This window comes from Diceros bicornis, chromosome 36 (assembly GCF_020826845.1).
Source record: "Diceros bicornis minor isolate mBicDic1 chromosome 36, mDicBic1.mat.cur, whole genome shotgun sequence".
NCBI lineage: Eukaryota > Metazoa > Chordata > Mammalia > Perissodactyla > Rhinocerotidae > Diceros > Diceros bicornis.
The window spans coordinates 30,059,350-30,071,436 of NC_080775.1; the positions used below are offsets into that span (position 1 = coordinate 30,059,350).

The 12,087-nt window shown below is 34.1% G+C and overlaps 1 protein-coding gene across 6 annotated transcripts in view; it reads right to left on the bottom strand.

Annotated features, from left to right (window-relative positions):
- Positions 1-12,087, bottom strand: part of ARHGAP12 (Rho GTPase activating protein 12) — a 124,258-nt gene that overhangs the window by 18,576 nt on the left and 93,595 nt on the right. For all 6 annotated transcript variants that reach the window (XM_058532729.1, XM_058532728.1, XM_058532732.1 and 3 more), the window contains 2 exons: positions 7,060-7,121; positions 2,614-2,695 (listed from right to left, as the gene is read on the bottom strand). In XM_058532729.1, the coding sequence (XP_058388712.1) occupies positions 2,614-2,695; positions 7,060-7,121 (144 nt within the window). The remainder of the gene's footprint in view (positions 1-2,613; positions 2,696-7,059; positions 7,122-12,087) is intronic.

Here is a 12,087-nt window from a genome sequence, read left to right on the forward strand (position 1 = left end):
TTAGAATCTCGTCCTCAGGAAGATGTGATTTCACTGTATTAAACAGGATACATTTTACCTCCAACAGATCTATTTAGTGACTGAGCAGAGAAACAAAGTTAGGATTCTTTCTAATCCTTTTTGAACAATCCTAACTACCGAGTTAAATAAGAAGCATCTTGCATATTCACCAATTTTTAATATTTATGAATGCTGCACGTATATGCCAAAATACATCATATACACTTATTTAAATAATCCTACTTGCTTTTACTTAGGCCATTTAAATTAGTTTTCATTCCCTTAATATGTGTTACATATGGGAAGAAAAAGACAGACTGTATTTCATTTAATTATATCAATCTGAAATGATTATAATATATTGTATTATTAATAACATATTAATAAAATGTCATTTAAAGGCAAAAATTCAAATAGTGAATCCCTAAAGTTAAGAATTCTACAATTCCAAAATTGGCTAGCTCAGTGAATTTTTAACTATGCTTCTGCTATTGCCACGTGGTAATACAGTAATACAGCTTTAGCTGATGAATAGAAATACCTCACACCCTTTGTCAGGATTAGTTTTAATTATGAGTTCTAAATTACTATGAGTTGTAAATTACGTAACGTCTTCACGAGTGAAAACCTTAAATAAAATGCAACCAGCCTGTACTAATGATTCTACACTGGGGTATTCATTTAACTCTTTAAATTTATAAAGAAGTTTTCATTTTCTTTAAATTGCAAACAAATCTGCCTACCTAAATGATGCCTCAATGCTCTATCTACTTGCTTCATCTGGACATACCACAACCTCTAATCTTGAAGTTTCAGTAATTACCAAATAAATGACCATTATCCGGCTTTCTTCAGGTATTTTTTTTTTTTTTTTTTTTTTTTTTTTTGTGAGGAGATCAGCCCTGAGCTAACGTCCGCCAATCCTCCTCTTTTTTTTTTGCTGAGGAAGACGGCCCTGGGCTAACATCGGTGCCTATCTTCCTCCACTTTATATGGGACGCCGCCACAGCATGGCTTACCAAGCAGTACTTTGGTGCGCGCCCGGGATCCGAACCAGCGAACCCCGGGCCGCCGCAGCGGAGCGCGCGCACTTAACCGCTTGCGCCACCGGGCCGGCCCTCTTCAGGTACTTTTTATTACTTATTAATCTCTAATTGCTTCTCCATCCTTTTCCTTTCATTCATTTCCTTCATTCAATTTCAAATAAAAGCTGAGCCACAAGTAGGAAGAAGAAATAATTGCACGGTCTTCCAGAAATGCACTAACACAAACAAAAAAGTACCATATGCTTTATCTCAGGGGAAGAAGGAGAAAGACATAATTATCAATTTACTTTAAGATAATCAAACCAAAATTTCAATCTTTTAATATGGAAAGCATATCACAGGTTAGTTCCACTGCACTGGCTGAACAGAGAGCAAATCAAAGGTTAGTAAAGCAACACAGAAGAAATGTTCTAGAATGTTCATAATCATGTTCAATCCAGCAGAGTTTTAGGTTGCCATATCAGAGTATTTGAGGACTAACATGTTCTGTGGTGTTCCTGGTTCAGAACAATGTTACATGGCTGCATTACAGGTGCAGATAACTAAAACTGCTTGACTTTTATAAATGGATTTCTCTTTCATCAAACACAAGGTCCACAGGTCCTGTTAATTTTAAAGCAACTCAGTAATTCTAAGAAAATATTGGTTAAGGTAGGATATAAAGCAGACTAAAGACATTAGATTAATTTCACTTTAAATTTATTTAAGCACTGACACTTCAAACTCAACTGCCAAACATTTTTGGAAATATCCACAGCATGGACTCTGGAACCAAAATGCTACCCAGATCTGCCACTTAGTAGCTATAAGAACTTGAGCAAGTTACTTAACTGTTTTATACCTCATATTCTCATCTTCAACAGGGGAAGAGGGGATGATAAACAGCACTGGGCCAGAGTTAAGAGGATAATATATACATAATCCTCTGCACTTAGAACAGCACCTAATACATATTAAGCATTCAAAAAGTGTTAGTGTTTACGTTACTAATTATAATTTTTAGTATTTGTATTACAAATAACCAAGGAGTAACGATAGTAAACACTCAAATATACAAAAAGCTTCAAAACTCCACAAGTAATGGCGACATTCCTTTTTGTTCTAAAAGCTGGCTGACATCACATACAAACATGGACATCTGAATCACTGACTAGTGTCCAAGGGTCAGACCATCAGATTGCAATCCAAGGTGGGGCTTGCCACATTACTGCTTATTTTCTGACTAAATATCTGAAACAGCAAAGTCACAGACACAGAAAAGGTTTAACATCCTGAAGATGAATCAAGAAATTTATTTCTTCTATAATGCCCAAGTAGTAAGCCCAACTCTTCAGTTCCATGGATAAAATAAAATTTGTTGATTTTAATAATACTAATCAGACTGTTCTAATTAGCCCTCTTCTTTCTCTTATGAGTCAAAATCCATCTTTAAGAGAACTTCATTTACTTTTATTTGCACATTAGGTGTAGCTAGAAAGACTTTGTAATACTTCATGAAACTCAGACACAATACTATCCATATAATTTAAATGTATAAATACAGCCTCTAAAGAGAAAAAATACTTACCCAACTTGTGCTACTTCCTTGAGTTTTGGTAAAGAGTAAAGATGAACCCTGCAACACAGCCCAAGAAGACAACCAATTTTTCCTGTAATTATAAAGATCACCAATTAAAGCTCCAGTATCCAGTTTTTCCAACCAAATTTTAAAAATTAAAACCTATTAGCTGTTGCAATGTTGTCTACAATTTACAGTAATTACTGACATTCTAACTATTTTTATTGGGGCTAAAATGCTAAAGGAAATTACCATCATTTTATAGTCCCAACCTAACCATAAAGGCCCAAAAACAAATGAAGTTAAAGATACACGTTATCCAAATAACTATACCTAATTATGCTCGCATGGGATTAATCCAGCACATTTGTGATCAAGGGCACAAGTTTATTTTAAAGTCACATGAACTATATTTGGCAAGAATTCTTATTCACAATTAAAAATTAGACAAACATGCTTATCTTACCCAATTCTTCATAGATACATATTGTTTTATATTTCTTGGTTATCTCCCTTTCCCTAATAAGGCTACTGTAAGTAAGCAGTTGATACTAGGTACATTATAAGTATACAATAAATTACATACTGACTGGCCATTGAGATTACTATTACTAAGACGAGGTTTTTAAAAAATTTACCTAAATCACAAAATCAACATATATATATTTATATATCCAAACTCTGAATACAGAAATGTATAAAGGAAAAGGCCCCCATTTCTACTCCTTTTTTCAATCCACACTCCAGAGGTAACCAATGTTTACCTTATAAGGGAATTCAATTGTTGGCAAGCTAAATTGAATGTCAAGTATGTCTACTACAAGAATTTTTTAAGGCTTACCTTACAGCCAAACATATGGCTAGTTTTGTGAAAACTCTAGGCACTCAAAAGGAGGTTTATTCTCTATTTTCAGAATGTAGAATTTAATATCTATCAATTAGATCTACTTTATTATTTTGTTACTTTTTATGTCTACTTGAACTTCATGGATTAAGAAAAGTGGAAGAAAGTTTACTACTACTACTTAATTTCTATCTGTTTTTCCTTTTATTTCCTGCTGTTTTTGCTTATGGTTGTTAACTCTACTTATTTGGTGAATGGCTATTCGTAATGATTAGATCTTCCTTGTGGATTTATCCACAGTGTTTCATCATTTTAAAGAACCCATCTTTGTGTAGCTTAATGCTTTTCCCCCAAATTGAACTGTCTGCTATTAAGATCCCTATTCCTGCTTTACTTTTTGACATGCCTTTTTCTTTGATGTTTTTAACTATTCTACATCATTTTTTAGATGTCTCTTTTGTATATAGTATTTAGTTGATCTTGCTTTGTGCTTCAATCTGAGCATCTTTTTTTCAATAGATGAGTATAGTCCCTTTACATTTACTGATATGATAGATATATTTGGTGCTTATTCTGTCATCGTTTTGTTCTATTTTCATTTTATTTTATTACTTTGTGTGGATCTCAAGATATTTTGGAAGGACTTATTTTTATTTGTAAATTTATTTTACACTCAATCTTCTATCTGTTCAGATAACATCTACTGACTCCCTACTATGAAAAATGCTAAAATATATTTCCATTTTACATAGGCTTTATGAATTTAATGTTTTTTCACTCTTCACTAAATGTTTTTATTTTAGAAGTCATTTAAAAAAAAACGTGTTAAGAGGTAAGTTCACTGTAATGTTTAAATTAATTGATAAATATTTTTTAAATGTCTCTTTGGATTTTGAATTTAATTTTCAAAATAAGAAAAACTATAGAACTAATAAATACGTATCTGAGAACAAATATTGAATATATGAATATCAAATTAACAATAATTGCCTCAAGGACTGAAGCACTTGCGTGACTGAGTTGCAAGCAGAATTAGTCATTTTTTTCCATGGAACCCAAATTTTTTCCTGAAAAAATGACTGAAGGACATACTATGGTTATTTAAACTTGAGTATTTGGCAGGTAGACATCATCTCAAAAATAAATGAAGTGAGCCTGTCATTTCAAAGAAAATAAATGATAGTATTTATTGACAATAAAAAATTAAAGCTTTCAAAGAGAAAGTAGGATTTTGGAAAACTTGGCACATCTGCCACTGTGATGTTGACAATTTTCCAATACTTAATGACTTTTCTGATGAATTACTGATTTGTGATTCTTTGATATTATAAAATAAAATGTGTCAACATTTGAAAAATCAGCAAACTTAGTAAGCCGATATTTTCCAAATGACTTATAAAATGCTACAAAATTATGCATGGGTAAAGATTCATTCAAAGTGCAACAGAGACCCATGGATTTTAATATGACTGAGTACGAAAAGTTCACTGATAGTTAATAGGGACCAATGGATTTTAATGTGACCGAGTATGTAAAGTTTATTAATAGTTTTTCAGAGTCTTCATTGCAACTAACATTTGTGGCATTTTGGTGTAGCAGAAAGACATACACAATTATCTGAGAAGGCTATTAAAATATTTCTCCCTTGTCCAAACTTATCTGTGTAAGGGAGGATTTTCTTCATTTACTTCAACCAAAATAGTATGTCACAACAGATTGACTGCAGCAGAGATGAGAATCCAGCTGTCTTCCATTAAGCCAGATACGTATTTAAGACTTTTGACAATGTAAAACAATGCCACGATTCTCAATGAAATTTTTTTGTACTAGAAAATATGGGAGTTTTTCTTCATAAAAATGTTATTTGTGTTAACATGTTATTAGTTTTAAAAGAGTTAATAAATATTTTTAAAATTCCTCAGTTTTAAATTCTCACAGTAAATATCTATAGATATAAACTATATGACAAAAGTTCTTTGCAGTAGTCCATAATTTTTAAGAGTTGAAACGAGTCCCCAGACCAAAATATTTGAGAACCACTAATATACAGGGAATTAAAAGACTATTTTGCTCAATTCCACATAAAGAAATTTGAAGATGATGAAATGGATGATATTCTTAGAAAAACATAAATCACCAAAAGTATTCCAAAAATAGAAAACCTAAAAGACTAATTATCACAGGAAAAACAACAACAGTGAAAACACAGAAACTAGCCAAAGAACTATCCGCACTACATATACCCAAAAGAGAGAAAGAGAAAAATAAAGACCTAATTCACAAGTGACTTCTACCAAGGAACAGTTTAAGGAACAGATAATTGCAGTGTTTGTAAAGCTATTTCAGAGCACTTAAAAGAAAAATTTCCAAGTACTAAAATCTGACAAAGACAGTTCAATTAGAGTAAATCTAAAAAGCTCAACTACATGCAAATCTGAAACTCTTCCTTGAGCAACAGACTAATCTCATTTTGACTAAAAAAATCACAGCATTTTAGTGGTTTTTTAAAACTGGGGAAAATGCAACTTATCTTACAAAGAGTTAATTTCCTTAATTCCTTAGGAGGTACTACACAAACCAAAAAAGCCAACAACCCAATAGAAAAACAGACAAAGGGTATGAACTAACAATTCAACAACAACAAAAAACAAATACAAATAGCTTACGATACTCTACCCGCACTAAAAAGAAATGCAAATAAAACTACCATTTTCTCTCTAATCTCTATCAGCAAAGATCAAAGAATATGACAACATATTGAATTGGCAAAATTGTGGAGAAATCCACTGCTACTGGAAGTATGAACTGATCCAATGCCTTAGAGCACATCTGGAACATTCTATCAAAATGACCATTGCATAAGGTCTAGCAATTCCACTTTTGTAAAATTAATTCTACAGGCATATATTTATATACTTGCAGAATGAACTATGCAAGTTACTACATGTAATATCATTTGTCATAGCAAAAAAAACCTAAATATCCTAACTGTCTACCAATAGACAGGCATATGACAGGCATATTTACGTACTTGCAAATAAATAATGGTTAAATAAACTATGATACAGTCCTACAATATATAACCATGCAGCAGTTAAAAACAACGCGGCAGCTCTACATGCAATGAAATTCCCCAAGATGAAGTGTCAAAAGATGGTGTGTAAAAAATTAATCTATGCACATACAAATATATATATATATTCTATCTCTGGAGGAAAACACTACATCTCACTAGACTTAACTGGTTGCCTCTGGCGAGGGGAACTGATGGCTGGGTGACTGATTTTTGACTAAATATTTTGTGTATCTTTTTTTTTTTGCCATGTATATTTACTACTTACTGAAAAAAATTTTTTTAATTAAAGCTAATGCTTGCTCAGAATCCTCTGCCTTATGACTTCTGAATTTAATATTACCTTACAAAATATATCAAGACAAATGAAAATTTTCCTACATTTCATGACAATCTTACATACATTATATTAGAAAATACATTATTTGAAATTCTTATAAACCTTTTAATCATTTCTACTAGAATATAATTATTTTTGTAGTTTTTATTGATTTCAATCAGATAAACCTGTCAGAACAGTAATGATTTGTGTACTTACCGAACCTTTTTCCCATTTTCAGTAATTTTTGTTACATTTAATAATCCATATTTCTCTTGACCCTATGGAACAGAATAATACTGTTTATACATTATTCATATAGACACTGAGGGCCAAATTCTTACATATGACTGAATCAAAATGATCTGGTACTCTAAAAATTAGCTTAAAAGAAAAGATTAGTCAGTATGTAATATGTTTAGTTCTGGAGTACATTAAATATAGAAGTATTTTCAGTAATTTTATAATTAAACACTTTCTCTTCTCAAGTCATAGCAGCCATAAAGTATTGTGCCATCAATTAGATTTCCATATGAAGTCTATAAGTCAGCACTGGAAAAATGATGTATGACTTCCTGTTCAAAGAGTGATATAATGCTATCATGATAAATACCACAAAAAAGGAATTATTCACTTTGCTGTTATTTTACAACAATATAGTCTGAAAATTATTTAATACACTAACTCACTTTGTCAAAATATAAAAATAACTAGGTAGAACAAATGCAGTGATTGTATTTAATAAATTACTCAAAAGTAGCTGGTACTATGCATAAAACTGGCCTTAATGTGGCATAAAACATTCACTATGTGCTTCATTAAACATATTATCAGATGGTGAATTGGTCTCTGGACAAACCAGATATACTAATCAGCTCATGTCAAAAAGAGTGACACAGCTTTATCATCAAACCCCATGAAGGCAAAAGCCACAGTGCTCAAGTTAAATGCTACCTTAAAATTCTTCTAAGTGGAACTAAAGCAGGATTTTCTCTGCTTTAGCAGGCTATATTCAAACAAATTTTATTAAAAGGAGTTGGTACCTATGGTAATTAACATTAGTAAGCATTGTATGCACACGACAGAGCAGTCAATTTTACTTCAACTGAAACACACACACATAGACACACACACAGGAAAAAATATTCCCAATTCAGAATTTATTTCTGATTATTTAACTCATACCTCAGCTATTTTTTTCCATGTACTTTAATTAGAAAAAAACCACATCTTTCTTGTATGGGAGATAAAAATAATATTGAGTATCTTTTCTCAATAGTGTCTAAAAGATAACATTTTAAAGTTTTGCCTGGTCTGATAAAAACTCACATCTATAGACAAAGCTGACAATCTGTTATACTGGGAATTTGGGAAATACTCATATGAAGTTTTACTACCATTTTTTCATACAGCATAGGTTAGATCTCCTTAGATATGCACGTCTGATACTTTTCATAAGAGCTCTTTGTTGCCTCTCAACAAAAACATCAATTACAGTTATAAGTATGCACAGGATGTTAAGTGAGAACACTCCCAGTTTACTATCCCAATTTACTATCAGAAGCAGGGAGGAAAGAAAACTTCCAATGATAAGCAACTAAGCAACAACATTAATCTGAGAGGATGGGCACTGGTTATGTGAGCATGGGAACTGAAAGGGCAGAAAGGCAGGAATCCAGCCTATAAAAAATGCCAAAGCTGGAACTGTGCGGGGCAAAAGAGCAGAGGAAGGAAGGAAATACAGGTGTCAAAACACGAAGAAAAACAACAAGGACAGCAGTAGTGACAGACAGACTAAGCCTAAGGACAAGAGAGACATTCTAAATCAGGGATTCTTACCTGAATATGGATAGACTGAAATTGGTACAAAAAAGGGCATGTATATGCCTTGTTCAAGGAAAGAGTCCAGAACTTTCATGAAATTCTCACAGAGATCAAGACCCAAGTACTAATGCTCTAAGTATTAAGCACTAACTTGAACATAAAATAAGAACAAAATCTGCCACTTCCAAAATGTACAAATACAAAAACAATTATCATACAATGTGATAAGTGCTATGAGAAAGGTTTATCTAACTCAACCTGGGAAAGAAAGAAGGGAGTAAGAGAAGGCTTCCTGGAGACTCTGACACTTGAGCTAAGGAAGAGGAGTTAGCTAAATGGAAGCAGTAGATAAAAATAACAGATAGTACAAAGGCACAGAAGCTCAAGAGAGCATATCATAGCTGATGGCCTTTAAATTTCCTCAAAGTACTGGGTGAGGTGGAGAAGTAGCAAGTAATGAAGCAGTGGAAAGAATGAACTAAGAAAGGGTGGCGAGACCGGGAACCAACTAGAACACTACCGTCATGTGTTGCTTAAGGATGGGGATATGTTCAAGAAATGCATCATTAGGCGATTTCATCATTGTGAGAACATCATACAGTGTTCTCACACAAACTAGATGGTATGGTCTACTATGCACCTAGGTTATATGGTGCTAATCTTAAGAGACCACCGTCGTACGTGCGGTCCATCATTGACAGAAGTGTCGTTATGTGATGTATGCCTGTATTCTAATAATCACCATAAGACATACTGAAGGCCTGAACTAGGGCACTGACAGTGAGCAAGTGAAGAGGACCCAAATTTGAGAGACAGTCAGAAGACAGAATTCTGGGACTGGATGTGAAGGTAACAGGGAAGACCTGAGGAAAACTCCCAAGTTTGAGCAACTGGGTAGACAGTGGTATCCCAGCCTCAATGACACTTTCTTACGGAAGCTTTCCCTGACCACTCTTAAGTAGGAGCTCCTCCACCCCTCCCTTTATTTACTACTGTTCCCAGTTTGTTTCCTTTGTTGCACTTAATGCAAAGTACAATTACACATGTATTATTTATTCACTGTCTACTCCATTAAGCCGTATGTTGGGACCACGTCTGTCGTGTTCATCAATGTATGACCAGTGCCTAGTACAGCACCCAGCATGTAGTTGGTGTTCAATATATACTTGTTGAAGTAATTAACCAACAGATTAGCAGTGCTATCACCAGAAAGAAATATAAGAAAACAAGGTCAGTGATGGAGAAAATAAAGCTTTAATCTTAAACACTGAAGTTTCTGAATTTGACATAAAAGTGCCAGGTAAGTAGATAAATAATATAGGTCTGGCTATACAGATAAGAGATTTGGGGAAAAAATTTAGACCGATTTTTATTTCATACTATTTGGCATACCTTCTCTACTTAATATGATTCAAAATAAACCAATGTTTATATGTTGCTTACTAAAAAATAACTTCATAAAAAATATCTTAAGTCCTGTAAAAAATACCCATATTCACACGTGAATATTTCTTAGTCTAAATATAGTTGATATTCCAAGGGAAACTTATATTGAAAATAAGCAGAAATGTTTTAATAAGGATTAGCAAAATATGGTTAAATTTTAACCAAAAAGATTGTAATAAGATTATCTTATCCTAATAAGGCAAAAACACAATAAAATGTCAGTTCTATTAAGTAATCCGGGAAAACTTTCACAGGTTCATAATCACTTTGCAGGCTCCAGAATTTCTAATCAATGTTGCATTCACTTAGTAAAATAGGCATTTCCCTATTTCGGCTAACACGTATTATATACCAAAATCAATAGAGCCCATCAAAATCCTTATCTTCAGTTAATCACATTATAATTGTGTAAAATAAGATTCTTTTCATACAGAATAAGTAAACTTGAACAATGATAGAATGTTGAAAAAGAACCAGAAACTTTCAGAAGAGGTAAATCCACACAGAAGGCAACTAGCGATTGCCAGGGGAAGATGGGGAAATGTGGAGTGACTGCTTAATGGGTACGGGTTTCCCTTTGAGGTGATGAAAATGTCCTGAAACTAGGTAGCAGTGATAGTTGCACACGTTGTAAATATATTAAATGCCACTGAAGTGTGTACCTTAAAATGGTTAATAGTTAATTTTATGTTATTCGAATTTCACCTCAATTAAAAAAACTTTTTAAAGAACCAGTGTTATAAAAAACTAGATATTCAAATTATGTTTTTAAAACAGGCTCTAGAATAGTAATATTCAATGCAGAAAACTACCAAATTTGTCCACTAATACTTTTTTTAAAGAAAGTGTTGAAACGTCCTTTTCTCCAAAATGGGTAATGCATTATCATTTTTTTTTTTTTGTAAGATGGGCCCTGAGCTAACATCTGCCAATCCTCCTCTTTTTTTGTTGAGGAAGACTGGCCCTGGGCTAACATCCATGCCTATCCTCCTCTACTTTATATGGGACGCTGCCACAGCATGACCTGACAAGCGGTGCGTCGGTGCGCACCTGGGATCCGAACCGGCGAACCCCAGGCCGCCACAGCAGAGCTTGCGCACTTAACCTCTTGCGCCACCAGGCCGGCCCCTCCAAAATGGGTAACGCATTTTAATACTATAATTGGAAATACCAATTGAAAACCTCAAGTTTCCAAATTATATATATTCTAAAATTTTATTCAGGATTTAGTAATTTTAGTAACTTTAAAATGCATATTCTCATAGGCACATTGGGGCAAATAGAGATTTGGTTCTTAGATCAGCCCACAAAATCCTATTTAACCCGCTGTTGTTACATGCCGTCAAGTCGGCTCCGACTCCTGGCCACCCTACGAATGAGTGATGCCCACAATGTCCTGTCCTCGACAGCCTGACTCAGCTCCTGTAGACGCATGCCTATGGCTTCCTTTATGGGGTCAATCCATTTCACACTTGGTCTTCCTCTGTCCCCGCTGCCTTCTGCTTTTCCCAGCATTACTGTCTTTTCCAAAGAATCCTGCCTTCTCACGATGTGCCCCAAGTAGGACAGCCTCAGTTTTATCATTTTTGCCTCCAGCGATAGAGGCTTAATTTGCTCTAGGACCCACTTGTTTGTCTTTCTGGCAGGTCAGGGTATCCACAGAGCTCTCCTCCAACACCATATCTCAAACGAATCCATTTTTTTCCCGTCAGTCTTCTCCACTGTCCAGGTTTGGCACTCATACATAGTATTGGGAACACGAGGGTGTGGGGAATCTTGGCCTCAGATCTTTCCTAATTCTTTCATTGCTGCCCTTCCAAGTCTCCACCTTCTCTTGATTTCCTGGCTGCAGTCTCCATTTAAATTGACGACTAAACCAAGGTAAACAAACTCTTTAGCAATTACAATGTCTTCACTGTCTATGCTCAAGTTGTGTAGTTCTGCAGTTGTGATTTTTGTCTTCTTGATGTTCAAATG